Genomic DNA, 27,560 nt, shown 5'->3' on the forward strand with positions numbered 1-27,560 from the left:
AGAATGATGTGATTGACTTGACCCATTCCGTTAGCATAGCACTTGATCGTTTAGTTTATTGCTATTGCTTTCTTCATGACTTATACATGTTCCTATGACTATGAGATTATGCAACTCCTGTTTACCGGAGGAACACTTTGTGTGCTACCAAACATCACAACGTAACTGGGTGATTATAAAGGTGCTCTACAGGTGTCTCCGGAGGTACTTGTTGGGTTGGCATATTTCGAGATTAGGATTTGTCACTCCGATTGTCGGAGAGGTATCTCTGGGCCCTCTCGGTAATGCATATCACTTAAGCCTTGCAAGCATTGCAAGTAATGAGTTAGTTGCGGGATGATGTATTACGAACAAGTAAAGAGACTTGTCGGTAACGAGATTGAACTAGGTATTGAGATACCGATGATCGAATCTCGGGCAAGTAACATACCGATGACAAAGGGAACAACGTATGTTGTTATGCGGTTTGACCGATAAATATCTTCGTAGAATATGTGGGAGCCAATATGAGCATCCAGGTTCCGCTATTGGTTATTGACCGAAGACATGTCTCGGTCATGTCTACATTGTTCTCGAACCCGTAGGGTCCGCACGCTTAAGGTTTCGATGACAGTTATATTATGAGTTTATGAGTTTTGATGTACCTAAGGAGTTCGGAGTGTCGGATGAGATCGGGGACATGACGAGGAGTCTCGAGATGGTCGAGACGTAAAGATCGATATATTGGACGACTATATTCGGACATCGGAAAGGTTCCAAGTGATTCGGGCATTTTTCGGAGTACCGAAGAGTTACGGGAATTCGCCGGGGAGTATATGGGCATTATTGGGCCATACGGGGATAGAGGAGAGAGGCCAAAAGGAAGGAGGCACCCCCCCCCCCTCTGGTCCGAATTGGACAAGGGGTGCAGCCCCCTTTTCCTTGTTCCTCTCCCCCTCTTTCCTTCTCTCCTACTCCAACAAGGGAAGGAGGAGTCCTACTCCCGCTGGGAGTAGGACTCCCCCCTTGGCGCGCCCTCCTCCTAGGCCGGCCGCCTCCCCCCTTGATCCTTTATATACGGGGGCAGGGGGCACCCCACAGACACAACAATTGATCATTGATCTCTTAGCCGTGTGTGGTGCCCCCCTCCATCATAATCCTCGATAATATTGTAGCGGTGCTTAGGCGAAGCCCTGCGATGGTAGAACATCAAGATCGTCACCACGCCATCGTGCTGACGGAACTCTTCCCCGACATTCTGCTGGATCGGAGTCCGGGGATCATCATTGAGCTGAACGTGTGCTAGAACTCAGAGGTTCCGTAGTTTCGGTGCTTGGTCGGTCGGGCCATGAAGACGTACGACTACATCAACCGCGTTGTCATCACGCTTCCGCTTTCGGTCTACGAGGGTACATGGACAACACTCTCCCCTCTCGTTGTTATGCATCACCATGATCTTGCGTGTGCGTAGGAATTTTTTTTGAATTGCTACGTTCCCCTACAGGGACACCCCACATCTTGATCCAAACTGAATGTAGTTTCCCTTTTGCTTTATCATCTGGACTCCAGAAGTCAACCTCCACCATAGCCCCTGTGCCAAGCAGAGTGAATTTTCCAAAGTTTTTCAACTCCACCAATTTGGCCTTGTTAGGAAATCTCCTAAGGAAAGTTTTTGGGCTCTGAAACTTGGCTCTCCAAGTCCACCCCCAATCAAACATTTTGCTAAACCCATAGGCCACTGTGGTGTCATTCAGTTGTCCCTCCTGTACAGTAACCAAGGCCATGGAGTTAATGTGCTCTGTAGCAACAATCTCTTTGGTGTTCTGCACCAGAAGACCTCCCAGCCCCCTGGCTCTATATCCAACATATTTGGCAACTGGTTTTGGCTGTTTCAGAATGGTGCATTCTTCAGTATTATGAGATGGCCTCTGGCATACCACATAGAAGACCTTATTTTTTCAGTCACTTTTTACATGCCCCCGTTCTTTGCATTTAACACAGAAAAGTTCCTTGGGATTTCTTATCTTTTTCTTTTTAGTTGTCTCTTTAGCTCCCTCCACCCTAGCACCAACTTGTGGCTACAGAGTTTCCTGTTTTGGCATATTGGACAAGAGGAACTGATACTGTTGTGCCATTTGCTCTTGTGGCACGAAACCAAACTGCCCAAGCCCCATCCCCATTGGCACTAGCTGAGGGAAACCACTGCTGCTCATCATGTGAAACCCTCCTGCCAACTGAACTGGTCCTCCCTGCGCCCCAGCTATGCAATGTTTGTGTTTCCCAGATCCACTCTCCTGCCTGCTTTCAGTCATCCCAGCCTGGTATCTTTCCTGTTAATTACCACCTCTGCCTGATGCAAATCTGCCAAACTTATTGTCTCCAACTCTACCACTCCCGGTGGAATTTCCATCCCCACCAGAACCACTACTATTGGTCCTTGATCCTCCTCTGAAACTCTCCTCTTTGTTCCTCCAGTCGTATTCATCCAACTCTCTCTCTTCTTGCCTATTGAAACCTCTCCCAAAACTCTCAGATCTGCCATAGAAATTACCTCTCGCTCCTGGATTGGTTCCTCTTCCAGGCATTGGCCTCCAACCCTCTTGTCTGCCAGCCATAGCTTTTTTTCCTTCCCAAAGTAGATCTCTCTTCACCTCTTCCTCTTCTTCGTTAGTCGCCGTCGAGGGTTTGCTAGGGTTTGGTAGGTGGAGGAAATCTGGATCAGGGATGAAGGATGGGATCCCCCCTATATATAGGCCCACTCTCCCACTATCTGTAGCTGGGCTTTTTTCGCACATCCCACTACTGGGCCACTTTCCTCTAGAGCCCACCTGGTCATCCTTTTTTTCCCCACATTGTCCCCCCATCCCACCTGCAACTTTTCTGCTCCTGACTCGTATCCACTTTTATAATCTAGACATTCCTCCATTACTTCTTCCAGCATAAAATTTTCTGGGATATTGTTCACCCTAATTTTTCTATCAACCAATATTTCTTCACAGAGAATCATGTCTCTCTTATCAATTCTATTATCATCAACCTCACACCCCTCATAGTCAGTATCTATATCTGACAAATACTCAGGGAATCTGGGCAGATCCCATATCTTGGGTATCTTATCCCTAATCCTTATCAACGTCATATCAATTTTTTGGTTATGAAACTTTCCCCAATTGGGTGAATCAATGTGAATGAATTCATTTTGATTTACACCTCTCTTTTTTTCATCCCCAACTTTTTCATTTTTAAGCAAAAGGCTTTGAACATAAGTATTCATCCTCTTTTTCAATCTATGATTAACTCGTCTAATTCGATGCTGAGTATCAATATCTCCCTGATCACCCTCACAATCGCAAGTGTGTGTCAGATACTTAAGAACAGAAGGGCAGATCATACCTGAATTAGCGAGATCCTCGTCAGAAACGTCATCTGAATCTTCACTAGCTAGCACCCAAAAGCGGTTGCCATCCAGCGAAGGACTCAGACTCTGTTCCCGGCGAGGCATGCTGAACGACGAGGCTCTGGAGTCTCCGAGGTTGATGGTGCTGCGGTGAGACGAGCAGAGCGGCGCGACGCCCCCGCCGCCTCCTGCGGCGCCTGATCCATCGGATCTTCGCGGATCTCGATCGGGGCCATGGCCGACCCTGGAGCTGGGAGGGCCAGGACCCCCTCTCGAGGGCGAAGCGCCGATTCCCTCATGGCGGGGCGCGAGGTTCGCGGTCGCGAAGATGGTGAAGGTCACCCACTTCCTCACCACCGCCCGCACCGGCGAGTCTGCCTGATCCGCCGCCCACAGTAGCACCTGCAGCGGGTGCTTGCACCCTCCGCGCCTGAACAGCGATCTCTCCTCCTCCTCCGTCAGATTCTCCATAATCGCCTCCGCCTCCACATACATCTCGTGCTTGCTCAAGTACCAGGACCCGATCTCTCTCAGGCGGATCTGCAGGCGCGCATCCCTGCCCGCGAACCTCTGCATCTTCTCTTCGTTGATCTCCACCATCTCCACCGCGAGCTCGAGCAGACAGAGCAGTGGATGAGGTGTGCGGGAGAGGAAGAGTGGGAAGGGGAATAACCTGCGCGAATTTCTTTGATCTTAATCCCCCCTCCGCCTTAATTGCTCTCCCACCGGTCGCATTTCCTCCTTCGCCGTCTCCCGAGATGCCATCCCCGCCGATGATGTCCTTCTCGATGTGCGCAACATGACAAGGGAACGCAACCATAGCCCCAGGGGCCAACATGAACCCGCCCCCCGATCGCCTATCAATCGTGCACCCGCGCTCGTCGATGAGGCGCACCGTCGTGGTGTGCGGGTGTAGCACCACCACGCCCCGGTGGTACTTGGGGTCGTCGCCAATTTCAGATCGGCGGCGAACCACACCGACCACCGCGCGGTGACGGGCTCACAAAACGCGCCGCCCATCTCGTTCTCACCATCCGTGCCGCAGACGTCATCCACCTCACGGTGAAGGCGCCACACCCTATCGGTGATATGCATGTCATCGTCATCCACCACCTCGTGATCAGCCAATGCCCGTAGCCCAGTGACAACCTCAAGGATGAGCACGCCAAGCGCATAGATATCAGTCTGCCGCGTCGCCTTGCGGCTAACCGGGTACTCTGGCGCGATGTAGCCCCATGTGCCACCCACACCGGTGACGGAGTTCCTGTCGACAGAGACGGTGCAGGCCAGGCCAAAGTTACCAAGACGGGCCTGGAAACTCGAGTCCAGCATGATGTTGCTCGCCTTGATGTCACGGTGGAGCACCATGGGCTCGTACTCGTGGTGGACATAGACACATAGTGCAGGCCGGTGGCTATGCCCCTGATGATCTCGTAGCGGGTTGCCCATTGCCGGATGGCGCCATTGGTGTTTCGTTGTCTGGTGTCGTTGCCGCCTCTGTGGAAGAGATGTTGGTCTAGGCTACCGTTTGTCATGAACTCGAACACAAGCAGCGGCACTCTTTTGTTGTATGACCATCCTGAAATTTGTTTACTTGCGGAGTTATGAAAACTAGTGTTTATGTATTTCTACAAGTGCATAGCTAGAAATTTAGAATGGATTGCCAGTCGCATTTGACCTCTAACCACAATTAATTATCCTAACTCCATATATATAGGGTCCTACACGCAATATAGATATATGACCTCCATTGCAATACATAACTCAATATAGTATCCTACAGGGAATTATCTGAAATATTTAGGTTATGTACAAATACAACATGTATCCACGAACAGAATATTTTAAATCCGAATAAAAACAGAGCATAATAAACGAAACAAAGGCCAATCCAACACCAAGAGTAGCTGTGAGCTAAATTCACAGCCAACTTAGATTAAATGTATTATTTGGATGATGCTCACCGATGAGGGGGACGATATTCTTGTGGCGCAACCGGTTGATGATGCTAACCTCGGCAAGAAAGTCGTCATAGCGGCGGTTCTGCACGTCACGCGTGAACCTCTTGATGGCCACGTCCATCCGTCGCTCCGTCTTGGAACCGGTGGTGGGGATCGTGCACCTATAGACGGTGCCAAACCCGCCTCCACCAAGCTTCATGTCCTCGTGGAAGTTGCGGGTGGCCTTGTTGGTGTCGGTGAAGTCGACCTTCATTGGGACTCCGGGGAGGCGTTCCATGGATTTAGCGAGCTGGTCCAAATCCTTGTGCCACCGCCGGTACCTTGAGTTCAAGTAGCATGCCACGGCAGCCGCCATCGCCGCTGCGGCGGCTACAGACCCGAGGACGGATGATATGATGGTTACCTTCCTTGTGAGGAAGCTGTCTTTGTCGGGGTAGACAGTGAAGTCCTCGACCGTTGCGCTCCATTTGATGTACCCGGCGCGAAGCAGCTGCTCGGTCGTGGAGAGGAGGCCAAAATAGAAGAATGGGGAACCAAGGCTGCTGATGTTTTGCGACTCAACTATGCTTTTGTCAGGCTTGGGCTTGCCTTCAAAGTCCACGTACACCGACAGGCTACGCCCCACACGGTCGTAGTCGATCCACACTGAATAGTTAGAGTTAGAGATGGCAGCTAACACATGATCGATATTGATATCGACAACCATGACGCTACCATCCTGTGTTTTGATTTTCGGTTTGAGCTTTTTTTTCGTCCCAGGCCGAGATGGCCGAATTTCGGCCATTTTCAAACATTTCGGCTGAAATTTGATCAAAATTTGACTACAATTTAAACTTAAATTTGACCAGATTTTGCTAAATTTGAGCAATTTCGGTCTAAATATACTTTTCGACCCAGGCCGAGATGGCCGAAATGGCCGAAAATCAAATCCACTTTTTGATGCTACTATTGTACTCCAGCTTATGGCCATGAGTTTATCCAGCGCACCAATCCTGGCGGTGGCGGAGACCGAGCTGCCGGAGACGGGAGCGCTTCTAGATGTAGGATTGAAAAGGCCGAGCGAGCCGACATCGCTGGCCACGAGTTGCTTCGCTAAGAGGCCATTACGCGCGGAGTAAGGGAGGATGAGGAAGGCGAGCCCACTACGGTTCTGGTCCGGCGGCGGCTGATAGACGATGGTGAGGCCCTACGATCCCAGCTGGCTCCGGTGAACTCCCGACGAACCAATCCAGAATCCGGACGTGGACAACACCACGGTGTTGTTCACATCCGAGTCGGGCAGGTTACGGAGGAACCTGAGGCCAGCCGTGTTGTTCGCAGTGTAGTCGGAGATGTTAGGGAAGAAGCTGAAGGCCCGGCTGGATGCTTTGTTGATCAGATAAAATTCGAAAGGGGCATCCTCTATGGTTACGGTCCTCCGATCCTGGCCGGAATCAGGGGTTTTGCACTGCTGTGCCTTCGCCTGGGACAAGGACAGCATGATCAACAGGAGGAGAAGACATGGGACAAGCTGCTTGGGTTGATCTAACGCCATTGTATGCTTGCCCTACTTTTGCTAGCTAGCCCTCTGCCTCACCTTAGTCGCTAATAGCTTGCTTTATATACTAGCAATCCAGTGAGTGAGTTTAGGTATGCAGATTCCACAATCTATTAATATCGATGCACCCTATAGATAGCCAGTGATTTTTCTTTTCGAAAAGAAGGATATCCCTGGTCTCTGCATCTTTTAATGCACATAACCATATTATTAAAAATCCAGGTTCAGAACAAAGTCTCAAACAGTAGTGCCAAACTCATAAAAAATAATTAATCTGCCACAACCGGCGAAAATAGGAGATGACTAAACACCTATCATATTGTTGGACCGCCATCCAAACCGGTTGTAAGTATCCCGTGCAATCATCTCCCATCGGTTGCATCCAATATCCATAAGCTCTCCGTGGTCCACATGGCTGAGTAAGGACCACGTATGTAGGGGCGGAGCCAGGCTAGCATCAGGCCCCGGGCTTGCTTCATTGCTACAGTGAATAACAGTGATCAACAGTATAAAAATGCTACAGTCTACAAAGGAATAAATCCTCACGCCCCGGGCCCAGGCCCCCCCGGCCTGGGGCTGTCTCCGCCACTACACGTATGGATCCAAGCTGGGCCCTGAAAATAACATGTAAAAAATTCATGATGGTTTGTCTGTTAAAGGTAACGTCATTCTGACAATTCCATATGGCCCAAAGTAATGCACACACTCCTACTCGAATATGTGCCGCAGTTTTAGGCTCTGTACCTGTTAACCAAGTCCCAAATAGGTGCAAAGTCGAGACGGGCGGTGCAATGTTAAATGACACGTGAATGGTCCGCCACAGTAACTTAGCAAGTGGGCAATGAAGAAAAAGATGTTTTATTGTTTCGTCCTGATTACAAAAGCAACACCGTTTACTACCTTCCCAGCTACGCTTTGCCAAGTTATCTTTTGTCAAAATAACTTCCTTATGTACAAACCACATAGACACCTTGATTTTCAGCGGCACTTTAACTTTTCAAATATGAATCGACCTCGGGATAGGCCCGGTATTTATCAAGTCTGTATACATAGACTTAACCGAGAAGACTCCCGACGACACGGACATCTTCCAATGCAAAGAATCCGTTGCATCGGAAAGGTTAATCTTCATTAACCTACGCATAAGAAGCAACCATCTATCCCAACGTTCACCCACTAGCGATCGTCCGAACTGAATATTAAGTGGAACAGACCCCAATATTGTACTAACGAGAACCTCTTTCCATTGTGGGACATGATATAAGGATGGATACTGCAAGGCTAATGGGGTTTCTCCCAACCAAGTGTCTTCCCACAACCTAGTGCCCTATCCATTCCCTACAATAAATTTGCTCCTGTTGAAGAAGGCGGTCTTTGTCCTCATAAGCCCCTTCTAAAAAGGAGAGTTAGGCGGATGTGCCGTGACTTGTGCCGATGTTTTAGAATGTAAGTATTTATTTCGCAACAGTTGTATCCACATGTAACACCCCGGATGTAATTTACCATATATGTATCCTAACTCTTGCCGTTTCCGGTGCTAAGTTATTTTATTTCCTCGGGTTCGAGTTTTTGTCTCCGTGTGTTGTTGTCGTTGTCATGCATCTCATATCATGTCAGCATGTGCATTGCATTTACATACGTGTTCGTCTCATGCATCCAAGCATTTTTCCAGTTGTCCGTTTTGCATTCCGGCGCTCCTATCTCCTCCGATGGTCCTTTCTACCTTCTTTTCGTGTGTGAGGGTTAAACATTTTCGGATTGGACCGAGACTTGCCATGCGGCCTTGGTTTACTACCGGTAGACCGCCTGTCAAGTTTCATACCATTTGGACTTCGTTTGATGCTCCAACGGTTAACCGAGGGACCGAGAAGGCCTCGTGTGTATTGCAGCCCAACATCCTTCCATTTTGGCCCAAAACCCACCTAAACCCTCTCCATCATCTAGAGCGTTCGATCACGATCGCGTGGCCGCAAACCGCACCTCATTTGGACTCTCCTAGCTCCTCCTATGCCTATATATAGACCCCCCCTCCGAAATTCCCGGATCCCCTCCTTTCTAAACCCTAAAAATCGCCCCGCCGCCGCCGGACATGTCCGCCGCCTAATCGGACACATCTCCGCCACCTCCCGCAGCCAACCGGGGGCCGCACGTGGCGCACCACCACCCGTAGCCACGCCGGCCCGCGCGGCCCACTGCGAGCCCCCGTGGCCCGAAGGAGCGCGCCGCCCCGCGCCCGCTTCTTCCTCCCGAGCGCCGCCCGCGCCCGAAGCAGCCTCGCCGCGCCGCCATTGTCGTCCGGTCGCCGGTGCCGCCTCCGCCCCGACGTCGCGCCACCTCCACCGCCCGGTCGCAGCCGCACCTTGTCGTGCCGGCGCCGCCACCTCGCCGCCTGAGGAGCTCCGGCCGGCGCCCTCCTCACCAAGTCCCCCGACGAATTCCGGCGAGCGCCAAGTCCTTGATCTGTTTTTATCAATATGCCATATGTTCATGTTGTTTCCTAGTGATCCATGCCTCTTTTGAGGATGATCAGTAAGGATGATTTATTAATATTGTGGTGCTCTATCCATCCATATCTTTGTTTGCAATTATGGAGCATCATAGCTTGAATCAATCGAGCTCTACTTTTGCTATTTCGTGAATCCTGGCAGATTGTTTACTTGTTAGCGATTTTGCCGAGGATGTTGTTGTTGATCCGTGCATGCTATATTGTTGTTCTTGCCATGTATAGCTTATATAATATGTATTCTTGATGGGTGTATGCTTATATTGTCATGCCATGCTCTGTAGTGAGTGCATCGAGCTCGTGAACATGCCTACTTGTTAACATATTTGCATGCTCCAGTTTTTCACTAAGTCTGTAACCTGATTATGTTTTTGCCATGTTCACACGCTTGCAATTGTATTTTCTAATCCCTTTTGGCTCAAGGTCACTAAGGGACTTTTGTTAAGTGCTTTGAGTAGCTTCGTGTCATGCCTTGCTTTGCCATCTTAAGTTTCTGTAGCATATAGTTTTCGTGCTCCAAAGTGTGCTTGCTGATCTGAAATTCCAGACTTGTGTTAATTTCACTAAGTCTGAAACCTGTTTATCATTTGCACTTTTGCCATGCTTGTTTGAACCTGTTAATGGATGAATTGGCCGTAGCTCAGTGTTCATCTTTTGTCAAGCATTATGAGTGGATCCCTTCCATGTATTTTTTTGCCATGTTTGAGTGTTGTAGCATAATTAACTTGATGCATTTAGATGGCTACTTGCTGTTTATCGCAGACCGATGCCATATTTGTTTTGCTTGCCATTTCCAAACCGTGCATCCGATTCCGATGATCTTTATATCGGTTTCAACCGAAATCACCTCACCTTTCCAGTGGAACTCTTGGATTTCCAAGTTGAGGCCAGGTTCAATCATTCCTTGTCAAATCTTGCATATGCATCACATATTGCATCCCGCATAGCATACCATGTTTGCATCATGTTGTTTGAGCTTTGCACGTGGTTGATTGTGTTCCTTTTGCTTGTTTGTCTTATTTGGGTAGAGCCGGGAAACGAGTTCGCTAACGAGGAGCCCGTTGAGTTTGCTTTCGAGGATCCAGTCAACTCTGACAACTTTGCAGGCAAGATGATCATACCCTCGAAATCACTTCTATCTTTGCTTGCTAGATGCTCGCTCTTTTGCTATGCCTATGCTATGATGCCTACCACTTGCTTATCATGCCTCCCAAATTGCCATGTCAAACCTCTAACCCACCATGCCCTAGCAAACCGTTGATTGGCTATGTTACCGCTTTGCTCAGCCCCTCTTATAGCGTTGCTAGTTGCAGGTGAAGATTGGAGACCGTTCCTTGATGGAACATTGTTTTTTTGTTGGGATATCACTATATTATCTTGTTATCTTAAATGCATCTATATACTTGGTAAAGGGTGGAAGGCTCGGCCTTTTGCCTAGTGTTTTGTTCCACTCTTGCCGCCCTAATTTCCGTCATATCGGTGTTATGTTCCCGGATTTTGCGTTCCTTACGCGGTTGGGTGATAATGGGAACCCCTTGACAATTCGCCTTGAATAAAACTCCTCTAGCAATGCCCAACCTTGGTTTTACCATTTGCCACCTGGACTATATGTTGCAATTTCAACCCATTTGGTTCAGCTTCAATATTTTTCTATCTGTGTGCTAATGGATGTCAACCTCTTCAGGATGGCTCCTCCAACGTGCACGACTCCGAATTCTGATCCGCCACCACCACCTCCACCTCCGGAGGCATGGCAAGCTGTGATGGCCGCTACCAATGCAAACACGCAGCTGATCATGCAAATTCTTCAAGAGCGCAACCAAGCGAACCAAGGCAACCAAGGCAACAATCAGAATCACTTTGCTACACTCAACCAGTTCCTTGCTAACTAGCCAAAGACTTTCAGCAATTGTGTTGAGGCAACTGATGTTGATGATTGGCTCGTGGACTTGTGCAAGCATTTCGAGTGTAGTAACGTTAGGCCTGAGGACTTTGTCAAGTTCGCTTCCTTCCAACTCAAAGACCAAGCTGTAGAATGGTTTCAGGAGTACAAAGATTCCAGAGGAGGCTGTGTGATTACCTGGGATGAATTCCGTCAAGACTTAAAAGCTCATCATATTCCTCAGAGCGTGGTTGAAAGCAAGCGTGAGGAATTCCGCAACCTGAAGCAAGGCTCTATGTCTGTCTATGAGTACAACAAGATGTTTCAGAAGCTCGCCCGCTTTGCTAAGCAGGACGTCCCTGACGAGAAGAGCATGATATACCAGTTCAGGGGTGGTCTCAGAGAAGAAATCCAGCTAGCTCTTGTTCTCTTTGAGCCCATGAGGTACGATGAGTTTTACAACATGGCATTGAAGCAAGAGGCTGCTCAATTGAAGTGTGATGCTTCCAAGAAGCGAGTCAGAGATGCTACTCCTTCTTCCTCAACTCAAGTGGCTAAGCACCAGAAGTATTGGCTTCCTCCTCCTCCGTTCCGTCAGCCGTATCAGTAGAAGAGCAAAGGTGGCAGTGGATCTTCCCACCCACCCAACCGTGGCTTTCAGAACAAGCTATGGTTCATATGAATACATTGTCATGTCTTTTGGCCTCGTCAACGCTCCTCCGACTTTCTCTCACATGATGAACTTCATCTTCAACGCCTACACAACTTGTCTTGGTCTATCTGGATGACATTCTGGTCTTTTCGAAGAACAAGGAAAATTATGCCAAGCACTTGCGTTTGGTGCTCGATAAGCTCAGTGAACATCAGTTCTATGCCAAGTTCTCAAAGTGCGAGTTTTGGCTCGATGAGATTCTCTATCTTGGGCATATCATCTCTGCCAAGGGCGTAGCGGTGAATCCTGAGAAGGTGTCTGCAATTGTGAATTGGGAACCACCTCAGAACGTGAAGCAACTCCGCAGCTTCCTTGGCCTCGCAAGCTACTGCCGAAGGTTCATTGAGAACTTTTCAAAGATCGTGAAGCCTCTTTCAAACCTTCTCTAGAAGCACGTCAAGTATGTTTGGTCTCCGGAATGTGACATCGCTTTCAACACTTTGAAAGAGAAATTGGTCACTGCTCCAGTTCTTACTCCTCCTGATGAATCCAAACCGTTCGAGGTCTTCTGCGATGCCTCTCTTCAAGTTCTTGGTGCAGTGTTGATGCAAGAGAAGAAAGTTGTGGCTTATACCTCTCGCTAGTTGAAGCCCAGCGAGAAGAACTACCCCACTCATGACCTTGAGTTGGTGGCAGTTGTGCATGCTCTATTGACTTGGAGACATCTCTTATTGGGAAGAAAAGTGGACATCTTCACTGACCACAAGAGTCTCAAGTACATCTTCACTCAGCCTAATCTCAACCTCAGGCAGACTCGTTGGGTCGAAATGATTCAAGAGTATAATCCGAGTATCGAGTATACTCCAGGCAAGGCCAATGTGATTGCTGACACTTTGAGCAGGAAGGCTTATTGCAACAGTCTGATTATCAAGCCTTACCAACCCGAGCTTTGTGAAGCTTTCCGCAGACTCAATCTGCAAGTTGTTCCTCAAGGTTTCCTTGCCAACCTTCAAGTCTCTCCTACTTTGGAAGATCAGATTCGCGAGGCTCAACTTCTTGATGCTATGGTGAAGAAGGTGAAGATTGTGATTGCCAAGAGTCAACCCAAGTACAAGTGCCACCGCCTTGATGACAAGGATACTCTCTTTTTCGAGGATCGTATTGTTGTGCCCAAAGGTGACCTTCGTAAAGTTATCATGAATGAGGCTCACAATTCACTCCTCTCCATCCATCCTGGGAGTACGAAGATGTATCAGGACCTCAAACAGGCTTATTGGTGGACTCGAATGAAGCGCGAGATTGCTCAGTTCGTGAATGAATGTGATGTCTGCAGAAGAGTGAAGGCAGAACACCAACGACCAGCTGGTCTCCTCCAACCTCTTGCCATTCCAGAATGGAAGTTTGACCACATTGAGATGGACTTCGTGACTGGGTTTCCAAAGTCCAAACGTGGCAATGATGCTATATTCGTTGTCATCGACAAACTCACTAAAGTGGCTCACTTTCTGCCTATCAAAGAGTCTATCACTACAGCTCAATTGGCGGAGTTTTATACCTCTCGGATTGTCTCGCTGCATGGCATTCCACAGGTGATCTCTTTAGACCGTGGTAGCATCTTTACCTCCAAGTTTTGGGATTCTTTTCAGAAGGCCATGGGCACCAATATCCGCTTCAGCACAGCTTTCCATCCTCAAACTAGCGGTCAAGTCGAGCGTGTCAATCAGATTCTTGAAGATATGCTCAGGGCTTGCGTTATCTCTTTCGGCATGAAGTGGGAAGATTGTCTTCCATATGTCGAATTCTCCTACAACAATAGTTTTCAAGCAAGTTCGGGCAAGGCCCCATTCGAAATTATGTATGGCAGGAAGTGTCGTACTCCTCTTAACTGGTCAGAAACCGGTGAACGTCAACTTCTGAAAAATGACTTGATCACAGAGGCAGAGGAGATGTGCAAAGTCATTCGTGATAACCTCAAAGTAGCGCAATCGCGCAGAAGAGCTACTATGATAGTAAGCATCGTGATTTGGCCTTCGAGATCGGAGATCATGTTTACCTCCGCGTCTCTCCAATGAAAGGTACTCGTCGCTTCGGTATCAAAGGGAAGCTTGCCCCTAGATACGTGGGTCCTTTCAAGATCGTTAGCAAGAGAGGCGATCTCGCCTATCAACTCGAGCTTCCTTCAAACTTTGCAAATGTGCACGACGTGTTCCATGTCTCTTAGCTCCGCAAGTGCTTCAAGACTCCTGATCGCACCGTCAACTTCGAAGACATTGATCTCCAAGAAGATCTCTCTTATCGTGAGCACCCCGTTGCTATTCTTGAAGAGACTGAACACAAGACTCGCAATAAGTCAATCAAATTCCTCAAAGTCAAGTGGTCGCACCATTCCGAGCGTGAAGCCACCTGGGAACGCGAGGATCACCTCCGTTCTGAGTACCCGGCGTTCTTCCAGTCCTAGATCTCGGGACGAGATCCTTTCGTAGTGGTGGAGTGTTGTAACACCCCGGATGTAATTTACCTTATATGTATCCCAACTCTTGCTGTTTCAAGCGCTAAGTTATTTAATTTCCTCGGGTTCGGGTTTTTGTCTCCGTGTGTTGTTGTCGTTGTCATGCATCTCATATCATGTCATCATGTGCATTGCATTTGCATACGTGTTCGTCTCATGTATCCAAGCATTTTCCCCGTTGTCCGTTTTGCATTCCGGCGCTCCTATCTCCTCCGGTGGTCCTTTCTACCTTCTTTTCGTGTGTGGGGGTTAAACATTTCCGGATTGGACCGAGACTTGCCATGCGGCCTTGGTTTACTACCGGTAGCCCGCCTATCAAGTTTCGTACCATTTGGACTTCCTTTGATGCTCCAACGGTTAACCGAGGGATCAAGAAGGCCTCGTGTGTGTTGCAGCCCAACACCCTTCCATTTTGGCCCAAAACCCACCTAAACCCTCTCCATCATCTAGAGCATTCGATCACGATCGCGTGGCCGCAAACCGCACCTCATTTGGACTCTCCTAGCTCCTCTTATGCCTATATATAGACCCCCCTCCGAAATTCCCGGATCCCCTCCTTTCCAAATCCTAAAAATCGCCCCGCCGCCGCCGGACATGTCCGTCGCCTAATCAGACACATCTCCGCCGCCGCCCGCAGCCAACCGGGGGCCACCACGTGGCGCGCCGCCACCCGCCGCCACGCCGGCCCGCGCGGCCCGCTGCGAGCCCCCGTGGCCCGAAGGAGCGCGCCGCCCCGCACCCGCTTCTTCCTCTCGAGCGCCGCTCGCGCCCGAAGCAGCCTCGCCGCGCCGCCGTCATCGTCCGGTCGCTGGCGCCACCTCCGCCCCGATGTCGCGCCACCTCCACCGCCCGGTCGCCGCCGCACCTTGCCGCGCCGGCGCCGCCACCTCGCCGCCTGAGGAGCTCCGGCCGGCGCCCTCCTCACCAAGTCCCCCGACGAACTCCGGCGAGCGCCAAGTCCGGCGAGTTCTTCCTCAACCCCGGCGAACCTCGTTTCCCGTGCTGCTACAGTGATCTCAGATCTAGATCCGGACGGTTGACTTTTTATCCCCGAAACCCTAGATATTGTGCATTTTTCATCATGCCGTAACTCCGCATCCGTAACTCCGTTTTGGGCGTGTAACATATCAAAATGTTCGCCTCAGAGAGCACATCATTCCATCTCATTGCATCATTTTCATTTGAGCTCATCTTGATGCCCGAAATGCTGTTGGACAAGAGCTATTTGAGATAATTGTCAGATCTGCTGCATCAATTAGCTATTTGTCATTTTTGCCATGATTAATGTGTGCATGATATGCTCCTGAGCTCTACATGAGTTTTGTTATATGCTTTGCAATCTTTACAAAGGTGCTTACCATGTATTTTTGTGATATGTGTGATGACTAGTACAAGCTTGCAAAGTAGTGCATTCGTTAATGCTGATTTCAGGGACTTAGAATTTCACTAAGTCCTTGATCTGTTTTTATCAATATGCCATATATTCATGTTGTTTCCTAGTGATCCGTGCCTCTTTTGAGGATGATCAATAAGGATGATTTGTTAATATTGTGGTGCTATATCCATCCATGTCTTTGTTTGCAATTATGGAGCACCCTAGCTTGAGTCAATCGAGCTCTACTTTTGCTATTTCGTGAATCCTGGCAGATTGTTTACTTGTTAGCGATTTTGCCGAGGATGTTGTTGTTGATCCGTGCATGCTATGTTGTTGTTCTTGTCATGTCTAGATTATATAATATGTATTCTTGTTGGGTGTATGCTTAGATTATCATGCCATGCTCTGTAGTGACTGCATCGAGCTCGTGAACATGCCTACTCGTTAACATATTTGCATGCTCCAGTTTTTCACTAAGTGTGTAACCTGATTATGTTTTTGCCATGTTCACACGCTTGCAATTGTATTTTCTGATCCCTTTTGGCTCAAGGTCACTAAGGGATTTTTGTTAAGTGCTTTGAGTAGCTTCATGTCATGCCTTGCTTTGCCATGTTAAGTTTCTGTAGCATATAGTTTTCGTGCTCCAAAGTGTGCTACCTGATCTGAAATTCCATACTTGTGTTAATTTCACTAAGTCTGAAACTTGTTTATCATTTGCACTTTTGCCATGCTTGTTTGAACCTGTTAATGGATGAATTGGCCGTAGCTCAGTGTTCATCTTTTGTCAAGCATTATGAGTGGATCCCTTCCATGTATTTTTTTGCCATGTTTGAGTGTTGTAGCATAATTAACTTAATGCATTTAGATGGCTACTTGCTGTTTATCGCAGACCGATGCCATATTTGTTTTGCTTGTCATTTCCAAACCGTGCATCCGATTCCGGTGATCTTTATATGGATTTCAACCAAAATCACCTCACCTTTCCAGTGGCACTCTTGGATTTCCAAGTTGAGGCCAGGTTCAATCATTCCTTGTCAAATCTTGCATATGCATCACGTGTTGCATCCCGCATAGCATACCATGTTTGCATCATGTTGTTTGAGCTTTGCACGTGGTTGATTGTGTTCCTTTTGCTTGTTTGTCTTGTTTGGGTAGAGCCGTGAGACGAGTTCACTAACGAGGAGCCCGTTGAGTTTGCTTTCGAGGATCTAGTCAACTCTGACAACTTTGCAGGCAAGATGATCATACCCTCGAAATCACTTCTATCTTTGCTTGCTAGATGCTCGCTCTTTTGCTATGCCTATGCTACGATGCCTACCACTTGCTTATCATGCCTCCCAAATTGCCATGTCAAACCTCTAACCCACCATGTCCTAGCAAACCGTTGATTGGCTATGTTACCGCTTTGCTCAGCCCCTCTTATAGCGTTGCTAGTTGCAGGTGAAGATTGGAGACCGTTCCTTGTTGGAACATTGTTTTTTTGTTGGGATATCATTATATTATCTTGTTATCTTAAATGCATCTATATACTTGGTAAAGGGTGAAAGGCTCGGCCTTTTGCCTAGTGTTTTGTTCCACTCTTGCCGCCCTAGTTTCCGTCATATCGGTGTTATGTTCCCGAATTTTGCGTTCCTTACGCGGTTGGGTGATAATGGGAACCCCTTGACAATTCGCCTTGAATAAAACTCCTCCAGCAATCCCAACCTTGGTTTTATCATTTGCCACCTAGCCTCTTTTTCCCTTGGGTTTCCGGAGCCCGAGGGTCATCTTGATTTAAACCCCCCCCTGGGTCAGTGCTCCTCTGAGTGTTGGTCCGACCGAGCAGACTGCGGGGCCACCTCGGGGAAACTTGAGGTTTGGTTTTATTCGTAGGATGTCTCATCTGAGTGTGCCCTGAGAACGAGATATGTGCAGCTCCTATCGGGATTTGTCGGCACATTTGGGCGGTGTTGCTGGACTTGTTTTATCTTTGTCGAAGTTGTCTTGTAGAACCGGGATACCGAGTCTGATCGGAATGTCTCGGGAGAAGGTTTATCCTTCGTTGACCGTGAGAGCTTGTGATGGGCTAAGTTGGGACTCCCCTGCAGGGATTTGAACTTTCGAAAGCCATGCCCGCGGTTATGGGCAGATGGGAATTTGCTAATGTCCGATTGTAGATAACTTGAACCTTAACTTAATTAAAATGATTCAACCGCGTGTGTTACCGTGATGGTCTCTTCTCGGCGGAGTCCGGGAAGTGAACACGGTGTTGGAGTAATGTTTGCCGTAGGTTGTTCTCTAGTTCTTCGTTCATGTTTTGCCTTCTCTTCTCGCTCTCTTTTGCGAATGGGTTAGCCACCATATATGCTAGTCGCTTGCTGCAGCTCCACATATTACTTTGCCTTACCTATAAGCTTAAATAGTCTTGATCGCGAGGATGCGAGATTGCTGAGTCCCCGTGGCTCACAGATTCCTTCCAAACCAGATGCAGGGCCCGATGACTCCGTTCCAGATGATGCGCTTGAGCTCAAGTGGGAGTTCGACGAAGACTCACGCCGTTACTATGTGTCTTTCCCTGATGATCAGTAGTGGTGCCCAGTTGGGGCGATCGGGACCGTATCGCATGTTGGGGTTGATCTTTTATTTTGGTACCGTAGTCGGACCATGAGTGTATTGGATGATTGTAATGTTATTTATGTACTTTGTGTGACGTGGCGAGTGTAAGCCAACGATGTACCTTTTCCCCCCCTATTATCTATTATATGGGTTGTTATGAAGATTACCTTACTTGCGACATTGCTTTCAATGCGGTTATGCCTCTAAGTCGTGCTTCGACACGTAGGAGATATAGCCGCATCGAGGGTGTTAGACCACACCCCATCCCTCTCTACCACCAGTCTGTAGAGCCATTTGCTATGTAAACACCTAGTTTTCACTTTCAGATTCTCGATACCCAAGCCACCTTGGTCCTTCGGGCTACAAATAATGTCCCATTTGGCCAACCTATACTTAGTTTTGTTTTCATCAATTTGCCAGAAAAATCGAGATCGATATAATTCCAATCTTTTCCGTACCCCTATAGGTACCTCAAAGAAAAGCTAGTTCGAGGTGGCAGCGGTTGCTGGGAAAGACGTCTTTGGACCTGGTGGTTGATGTGTAGGGGAGGGTGTGAGGGGAGTTGGGGAAACCTTGTCTCGGCTTCGTGCCATGAGCAGCGGCAATGACACCTCTGGGCGTTGTAATCCTTGTCGGGGGAGCTGCATCATTGTTCCTCTCCTCCGCTCATGGTCTTTGCTTTGGGGGAAACCCATGCTCCCCTTCTGGGATAGAAAATGGCAGCGATTACTTCATCATTGACCTTCATGGAGACATTGTCTTGGAGCTAACTCGATCACCATAGCCAGAGCAGCTTGTTTGGCGTTGCTTCAAAGTGAGGTCTATGGATAGCGACTTCAGGCAAATGGCATGGATCTCAGCGGCGATAGTGATTTTTCTGGCTAGGCCGCAGTCTCTGTGTAAGACGCCGGTTAGGCCGCAGTTCAAAAATCTCATTCCCCCTTTGGGTTATTGAACGTCCAAAAATCTTATTCCCCCGTTGGGTTAGCGTAGACTGGAAAGGGGTGGCATTACCACCGACGTTAGATATAAAATCTACGGTGGAGATTGCACCCTAGGACCAACCCCAGGCGGTTGGACTAGCCAAGAACCCTAACCAAAAAAATCCCCACCTTCTTCCCCTCCAAATCTCCCAATCCGCTGCCCCTTCGAGAAATTCTGCCCAAGATTCCGCACGAGTACCGCCGGTTCCCTCCAGCGAGGGGAGGGGAGGGGTCCGACCCATCTCGGCGGCGGCGGCGGCGGCGGCGGCGGCGAGTCGGGGAAGATGAATCCCCTGACGCAGGTGAAGCGGACGCAGGTGATAAACCAGAAGGAGGCGGCGCTGGGCCTCAGCGAGGACGCCTCGTGGCACGCCAAGTTCAGGGGCTCCGCCTACGTCTTCGTCGGCGGCGTCCCCTTCGACCTCACCGAGGGCGACCTCCTCGCCGTCTTCGCGCAGTGAGTATCAGACCGCACCCCCCGACCTAGATTTTCCGCCCGTTCCCCCCTCCCGACGGATTTGGCAGGGTTCTGACCGGCTCCCGATCTCCTCTCTCAGGTACGGCGAGGTGGTCGACGTGAACCTCGTGCGCGACAAGGCCACCGGCAAGTCCAAGGGCTTCGCGTTCGTCGCGTATGAGGACCAGAGGAGCACGGTTCTTGCCGTCGGTGAGGCCCCTTTCCCCTTTCCTACCAGGCCGCTTCTGTGTGTGATTCCGAATGGTGCTTTGCTGAACTGCTAATGTTTGTTTCGCTTCGTCTCGGCTGCGTAGATAATTTGAATGGGGCTAAGGTTCTTGGGAGGATCATCAGGGTTGACCATGTGGAGAAGTACAAGAAGAAGGAGGAGGAGGACGAGGAGGAGCTGCAGAAGAAGAGGGAGGAGCGCGGCGTGTGCTATGCTTTCCAGAAAGGCGAGTGCAACCGTGGAGATGCCTGCAAATATTCCCATGATGAACAGGTATCTATCCTGCTTCTCAAATTTTCAAATTGTTATTCAATTTTTTTTTGCTAGCAATACACACAACCTATTCACCATCGTGCTCGCAGTGATTTTTTTTTTTTGACTGAACACTGTGAGGCAAAAAGACCCACAGCCATTTATTAGAAAAACAGAGCACCAAGGTCTTGCAGAAATAAAACACTAACTAGACTATCTAGACTATCTAGACTAACTAGACTAACTAGGCTATCTAGAATAGTTACAAGGACAACAGAGTCTGTTGCCTAATTGCAGCAGGACTATATACAAATAAATACAACCAGGGTTCATGGCAGGGTACTGGTCCAGTGTAAAAGCAAGGGCTTTACTGCTTATTCGTTAGGAATGCACACAAGCGATTCACAACCTGCCTCGTAGTAATTTGCACGAGAGAAGTTCTTTCACGATAGTGTCAAAAACGTCTTATATCAAGTTACGGAGGGAGTAGAAAATTAGTTCCTGACAGTTCACTCCAATCGTCTGTGAAATAACAGTCTGTGGTAATAATGTACACCTGCATTTCTCAAGATAAAGATATGCTGGAAACTTATACTTGTACAGTAAGGCCTTTACATTTGTTGTGGTCATCATTTTACTTCAGTCAAATGACCTTATAACCTTCCAAAGCATATGTTGCAGAATTCAATGAAAGAATGGGGTGAACGACCAGTAGTTGTTGCAAGTACATGCTCCATTTATGCCATTGTTGACTTGTTCTAGGTTTGGTTACATGCTATAGATTATTTACTTTCGGACAATTTTATTGTTATTTCCGCAATAGTTATCTGCTTCTCCAAATGCACAAACCAATCACTAATATTGGATTACAAATGTGTTATTATAATGTTACTTGGCTGGAAACATTTGCCCTTTGTACTAGGCCCTATAGTTTATCGGTAACCTTCTTAAGTACTTCCACTGAACCGTCATGATTGCCAACTAATTCTGGTGTTCATGGTTATATTTCAGAGAAATGCAAACACTGGTTGGGGTTCTAAGGAGGATGACCCAAAATGGGAGCATGACAGGCACCGTGGTCCACAAAATAAGGGGGAATCCCGTGGCATCTGCTATGCTTTCCAGAAAGGCGAATGCAGTCGGGGAGATTCCTGCAGATTTTCGCATGATGAGCAGGTAGCTGTCCAGGGCCGTGGCGTCTGCTACGCTTTCCAGAAAGGCGAGTGCAGTCGCAGAGCTTCCTGCAGATTTTCACATGATGAGCAGGTAACTGTCCTGCTTGTGCATCTACCAAGTAGTTATATAGGAGAGCACACATGGCAACAGACTACATAGTTTGTGTTAATTTCCACGATAAGTTTTCTCGCAATATGAACGTGTTATATTGCCAGTTTAGTTATTAATAGAAAATGAGTTGCTTATCATTTCGCCACGACGTCCATTTAGAGTGTTTATATTGATATTTTATCAAGGAAATATGCTGAAAACTTGTGCTTATAACAGTTAGGCCTTTAGTGTTTGTACTTCAGTTGGATGAGCCATTACCTGCAAAATATATTTCATGAAGTCCGTAGCAGATATGTCGTTTCGGAGAACATTCCCACATTGCCAGAGGTTTTAACATTTGTTGTTGGAAACACAAGCACCATTTTTTTATTGCATTGCGCTAGATATGGCTGTATGCTAGAGATTGTCGCTTTGGGCATGACTTATGATATTTTTGCAGCATGCTACATGCTTCACTGAATGTACTGTAATAATAACTCACCAATTTATGGTTATGGGTGCGCATTTTTATTGTTGCCTGGCTGGAAATATGTCCTTTATACTTGGTCGTATGGTTCATCAGTAATGTTGTTCAGTCGTCCCAGTAAGCCATTGCTTGGCAGCTAATTCTGATTTCATGAATTCTATTTTCAGAGGAATGCAAACACTGATCGAGGTTCTTGGGAGGACAGCAATGCAAGACGGCAGCATGACCACGATCCACCAAAGAGCCACAAAAATTTCCCTGACAGGAATAAAGAAGAGACGAGATCAGGGGATAGGGATGGTCAATCCTCAAGATCAGAGTTGCACAGGGACCGAGATTCTAGGTCGAGACACGGCGATAGAGACACAAAAGATAGTGACAGGAACAGGCACGAGAAATCCCCCGAGAGATCAAGAGGTGACAGGCAGAGAGGCGATGACAGGGGAAGAGAAGATAGATCAGACACAAAAGATAGGGACAGGAACAGGCATGAGAAATCCCCTGAGAGATCAAGAGGCGACAGGCAGAGAGGCGATGACAGGGGAAGAGAAGATAGATCAGAGAGCAGACGGTCTAGGCACGACAGAGACTCTGGTGGCCGTCACGAAAGAAGGGGTGACGAAGAGGAAGAACGGTACCGGAAATCACGGAGATAAAACTCAGGGCATGCACTGCCGTTGCTGTTCTAGTCTGGGTTGATGTTTGTACTTGTACAAGGTGAACAATTTTGTTAGTCCTTAGTCTGTGCTAGATATTCAGGGTGACATCTGCTTGTTCTTTTCCTTACAAAGTTTTTGAACATACTAACCCATGGGTTATTTTGCAGGCTATATTAACTCAATCCATGATTGGTTCACACAGTAATGTTCTTTATATTGTCATAGTAACAACTATCTGGCGAATTTTGTAACACTTGTGGTAAATTTTACCTGTAAAATTACCAGAAAACTGACACCATCAGAGCAAAGATATCATGCTTGAACAATTCTGTTAAACAAAATATCACGAAACATAAATATAATGGAATGGCAGAAAAGCAAGTGTCCAGTCTGCTGTACATTTTATTGACTGAACTTATTACACTAGCTACTACTGTTTATTCGGAGCAGCAAAGAACCCACAGCAAACACGCACGCTCTGAAGGTCTCTGCCACAGGCTTCAAAAGCGGAGAAATGAAAGCAAACATGCCCTACATGCCGGAGAAATCCAGGAACGTCGACTCGGCAAGATCGATGGCACGAGCGAGGCCGGCTGCCTTGTTCTGGCACTCCTGCTGCTCGTCGTCCGGCTTGCTGTCGGCGACGATCCCGGCGCCGGTCTGAAGGTGCGCCACCCACTCCTGGCGTGCGTTGCTGCTGTCGGCGGCATATGAGTACATGGTGTCGAACCGGGACGCCGTCGGGAAGACGATGGTGCGCAGCGCGAGGGCGATGTCCATGTCGCCATGGAAGGAGATCTGACCGAAGCCGCCGCTGTATGGACCGCGCATCGTCACTTCCATCTCGTCAATCAGCTCCATCGCTCTCACCTGGTGAGTTTCAGAAGGAAGCATGTGGGGGCTTGCTCAGTGAATTCAGGGTTGAATCATGGACGAATTGAATTTCAACAACAGCTTTCTAGAATTCGAAGAAATATGATTGATTTGACACTTATCTATACTGCATCGCCGTTGTTTTTTCCAAAACAGTTTTTCAGTTTCAATGCATCTAGATGATGATGTGATAGCAGCAAGCATGCACTTACCTTGGGAGCACCACTGACGGTTCCAACAGGCAATGCAGCTCGCAGGGCATCCCAACATGTAAGATCATCACACAGCTCCCCAGTAACCTACAGAAGTAGACCCACACATTATGAGAATAACACAATTTCATCAAAAACAAATGGATATCGTTAGATCTATTTGCTTCAAGAAAATGGAGAAGATATACAATGTTGATTGTGTATATTATGATATTGCATCAAATGACTTTGAAGTTGTTTGTCTGAAGAATTAGACTGACTTACCGTCGAGCTAATATGCATGACATGAGAATATCGCTCAATATTCATCAATTTCTCCACCTTTACTGTTCCTGGTTTGGACACCTGGAAAAAATGGCGAAGTTGAACACAACTCAAACTAGATGAAGTCAAAAGTGTACCAAAACAGCCAACAGGTTTTGATCAAACAAGATTGCTTGCTTGAAATTAGGATAAAATTCCACTGGATCTAACTAAGTATAGATTTTATTATCACTAATGCGCCACTAACAAAATGGAAATGGATGTCAATAGTTGCCAGCCGGAATAAATGGTGGCCAGGAGGAACTTGATGGCACATGGGTACCTTACCAATCTTTATTTGGCAAATTGTGAAATGTATTAGAGATTGAATTGAAGGGAAACTATAAAATAAATGGGTGAAAGACAAACCTTTCCAACATCATTCCGACCTAGATCTACTAACATAATGTGCTCGGCACGCTGTTTTTCGTCACTCAACAGGAGCTGTTCTAAAACCTTGTCTTCAGCTTTTGTTTTTCCTCTACGGATTGTTCCAGCAAGAGGCCGATTGACAACTGTCCTCTGAGAAAAGGAAAAATAACAGGTCATGTTGTTCATTTGGCACCTACAACTTTTCTAGAAGATTGTGGTCATGCAAATATCAAAGAGTTCCTGCAATATCTTTCTTGAATTATTAGCACACGACAACAGAATGATAACTATAAAATTGTCTCCATCTTGTAAAGCAAATAGATAACACATTCGATACGAAAGGTTAACTTCCACTACATATTGCAGTTACAAACAAGGTTTGGAAGCAAGCCCATAACAAAAGATGCAAAAGATAAAACTCCCTATTTTGGCTTACCTTTGCGACCCGAGTAAGAATCTCAGGACTTGATGCTACAAGAATACAACCTCGTGCCTGCAATAATGTTACAGGAGATTAACCTTACTGATTATTATGTGTCACGATCATGACTTTTCCCGCATAGAATACTGCCAATATTCACATTACCTGTAGATAGGCCATATAAGGACTAGGGTTGACAATACGCAACGCGCGATACACCTCAAAAGGGTCGGCGAATGTACGTCTCTCAAAACGTTGGCTTAGTACTACTTGAAAAATATCACCTGCTAGAATGTGCTCTTTTGCTTGCACAACAGACTTCTTATAGTCCTCGCTAGACATTGTTGATTTTTGTAGCGCTGAGCCGAATTGCCCAACGTTAAGCTTAATAGATCCAGCAGAAAGGGTTGGGCTACATCAATATTTCATTGAACTAGATCAGTGGGAAATAGAAAATTAGAAGAAAAGGAACTAACACATATAAAAGGAGTTGGCCAAATTTCACAACTCACACATTACTGCTATGCAATCTTGATAACAAAGCTTCCAACCGGTTTTTCCCATCTTCGTATGCTTCATCAATTGAGTGATAGCAGTCCAACCTCACCCAATGAATAACATGTGTTTTCTGCATCGAACAAAACACATCATATGAGGCAAATGCCTTGAAATATCTGAAGAAATTAGCTTATTTGAGATGTATTTTATATAAGCTCATAACTGATATGCATTCTTATCAAGAATTTGCTTCAGTCTCGCAAATATATTTAGAATAAGGAAAATTGGATATACAACAAATATATATAGAAATCAAATGATATGAAATTAAGGAAAATGCATAAACGTGTTCCGTAATTACCCATACCTTTTCAACATGATCAAAAACGACTACGTCATTGTAGAGGCCTAAATGAATGTCAGGAAGGTTCCTATCATCCTCTGGCGCCTTAGAAAACGGAAGCTTCTTTGTCTCAACATAACGCACCGTATCATATGAGAAGAATCCAACCCATCCTCCTATATATTTTCCAAACACAATTAAGATTCTTCTGAAAAACATAACCAGCGCTCAACAAAGGATGAAGATCACACTCTGTAGATGAAAAAGGCATCCACAATGGATCTGTTCGACCCAATGTGGCATGGCCAAAAAGGACCATGTTAATATGCTTAATTAGCAAGCACTAACTGCATGCCCCACTACATCACAGAATTTGTAGAGCAATAAGGTGAAAGTGACACACGTATATAACTCTTACCACAAAAGGCATCAGGCAGGCCATCAAGCGTAATCTGCGGATTCCACTGCTCCATGATGTCCCTTGGGACGGTCATCGGGTCAGCCGCGTACTGCTCCTCCTTGGTCCTCATCTCGTGGTCCATGACCGTCACCTGGTTGGCCTTGGCCACGATCTCCATGGCCGGCTGCGCCCCCACCACGCTGTACCTCCCCTGCAGATTGCAGATTGCAGGCCAACCAACAACCCGGCACGCGACAGATTCAAATGATTCCGATTTTCTCTTGGGAGGATACGAATGGATAATAAACATCAGCCAATCGTGAGGCCGTCGGTTCAGGGACGAACCACGTTGGTGCCCTCGGAGGCCTGCTCGACGGACTCGAAGAGGAAGCTGGGCGCCTCGCGGTCGTCCTCCCGGACGAGGCAGCGGTAGGCGAGCACCGGCGTGAGGTGGTCGGAGAAGATGCAGCGCTGGAGGGGCAGCAGCGTGTGCCCCGCCGCCGCCGCCTCCCTGAAGGCCTCCTCCTCCTCACGCACCGCTGCACGCGCGCGCGACAGACAATCCGCATTCAGTCAGCCAGTCAGTCGCGCAAAGCCGCAGAGAATCAGCGCCGCGAGGTTGCAGAGCAGAATGTCCAGCCCGCGCGTAGCACGGGGCGGGCGGGAGTGGGGGACTCACCGACGGCGTCGAGCTTCTGGAAGGCCGTGGCGGCGCGGCACGCGACGCCGGGGCGCGCGCGAGGCGGCAGCAACGGAGGAGGGGCGCTCGCGCGGCGGGCGAAGGCGAGGCGCCCGTGCGGCAGCGACGGCGCGAGAGTCCTCCGCGGCACGCGCGTCGACGGCTGCGCGGGGCGCACCGAGAGCGCGAGCCCGGCCGCCGCCATGATGCGGTTGACTGTGTGGCGAGAGAGAGTGGGCCTGAGGGAGGGTACGATGTGGGAAATCGGAGAGGCGGGTAGGGCCTGGATGCGGTCCGTCGTTGTCCCGCGGATATGTAGAGCACGGGCACGATGGGACTGACTGCACGAACTAAATTAAATCAATCAAACGGTGATTTGACTAGGTAAACGTTTGGGCGCGGTAGGCCGGTTGAAGGATTCGGCCGGTCGCTCGCCAGCCACGCGATGAGCCCCGATTGTACGCCTTGTGCATCACCATGGCCCACCTTATCCCTTTTCTTTCTCCCGATCCCCTCCTCTCTCAGCCTAGCGCGCTGGTGGCCACACTCCTTGTCTTCTCCTTTGGATCCTGCCGCCGGCTAGCACCAATCCCATGCAGGTCCCTATCTCCAACCTCAGCGTCCTTGCCCACTTCTCCGCCGCCCCCCGACCGCAAGTTCCTCCCGCCCCGATGGAAGCCGCCATGGATATGCCATCTGCGACCAGCTGCACATGTGCTGGAACCATCCACCGAAG

The 27,560-nt window shown here is 48.1% G+C and overlaps 2 protein-coding genes and 1 pseudogene across 3 annotated transcripts; 1 reads left to right on the forward strand and 2 right to left on the reverse strand.

The window, feature by feature from the left end:
- Positions 1 to 6,043, reverse strand: part of LOC119300377 — a 35,279-nt pseudogene extending 29,236 nt beyond the window's left edge.
- Positions 6,044 to 19,465: 13,422 nt separating this feature from the next.
- LOC119303908 (zinc finger CCCH domain-containing protein 25-like) lies at positions 19,466 to 22,920 on the forward strand. Of its 2 annotated transcripts, XR_005148023.1 has the most exons (6): positions 19,466 to 19,830; positions 19,931 to 20,040; positions 20,145 to 20,332; positions 21,323 to 21,577; positions 22,232 to 22,781; positions 22,891 to 22,920. XR_005148023.1 is itself a non-coding variant. In XM_037581056.1 (5 exons), exons 1-5 carry the CDS (start codon positions 19,658 to 19,660, stop codon positions 22,718 to 22,720), a joined length of 1,215 nt encoding a protein of 404 aa, XP_037436953.1. In that variant the 5' UTR covers positions 19,466 to 19,657; the 3' UTR covers positions 22,721 to 22,920. The 2 variants fall into 2 exon arrangements, 1 of the variants encoding a protein (XP_037436953.1); XM_037581056.1 differs by having other exon boundaries at positions 22,232 to 22,920.
- Positions 22,921 to 23,254: 334 nt separating this feature from the next.
- Positions 23,255 to 27,044, reverse strand: LOC119303907 (anthranilate synthase alpha subunit 1, chloroplastic-like). The gene is made up of 11 exons (XM_037581055.1): positions 26,825 to 27,044; positions 26,491 to 26,684; positions 26,164 to 26,356; positions 25,770 to 25,921; positions 25,417 to 25,532; positions 25,070 to 25,316; positions 24,920 to 24,976; positions 24,481 to 24,633; positions 24,073 to 24,153; positions 23,809 to 23,895; positions 23,255 to 23,593 (listed from the first exon to the last, which is right to left on the reverse strand). The coding sequence occupies exons 1-11, from the start codon at positions 27,027 to 27,029 to the stop codon at positions 23,255 to 23,257; spliced, it is 1,824 nt and encodes a 607-aa protein (XP_037436952.1). The 5' UTR covers positions 27,030 to 27,044.
- Positions 27,045 to 27,560: the final 516 nt, after the last annotated feature.

The sequence above is a fragment of the Triticum dicoccoides genome, chromosome 5A, assembly GCF_002162155.2.
Source record: "Triticum dicoccoides isolate Atlit2015 ecotype Zavitan chromosome 5A, WEW_v2.0, whole genome shotgun sequence".
In the NCBI taxonomy this organism is placed as follows: Eukaryota; Viridiplantae; Streptophyta; class Magnoliopsida; order Poales; family Poaceae; genus Triticum; species Triticum dicoccoides.

What these genes read in the sequence shown, in the direction of transcription:
- LOC119303907 (XM_037581055.1), bottom strand. Translation starts at nt 27,029, where the DNA reads ATGGCGGCGGCCGGGCTCGCGCTCTCGGTGCGCCCCGCGCAGCCGTCG. An exon ending in CCAGAAGCTCGACGCCGTCG is followed by an intron (nt 26,685 to 26,824) that starts GTGAGTCCCCCA and finishes GCGCGCGTGCAG; the next exon opens with CGGTGCGTGAGGAGGAGGAG. An exon ending in GTCGGAATGATGTTGGAAAG is followed by an intron (nt 24,154 to 24,480) that starts GTTTGTCTTTCA and finishes CATTTTTTCCAG; the next exon opens with GTGTCCAAACCAGGAACAGT.
- LOC119303908 (XM_037581056.1), top strand. Translation starts at nt 19,658, where the DNA reads ATGAATCCCCTGACGCAGGTGAAGCGGACGCAGGTGATAAACCAGAAG. An exon ending in GAGCACGGTTCTTGCCGTCG is followed by an intron (nt 20,041 to 20,144) that starts GTGAGGCCCCTT and finishes TCGGCTGCGTAG; the next exon opens with ATAATTTGAATGGGGCTAAG. An exon ending in GATTTTCACATGATGAGCAG is followed by an intron (nt 21,578 to 22,231) that starts GTAACTGTCCTG and finishes TTCTATTTTCAG; the next exon opens with AGGAATGCAAACACTGATCG.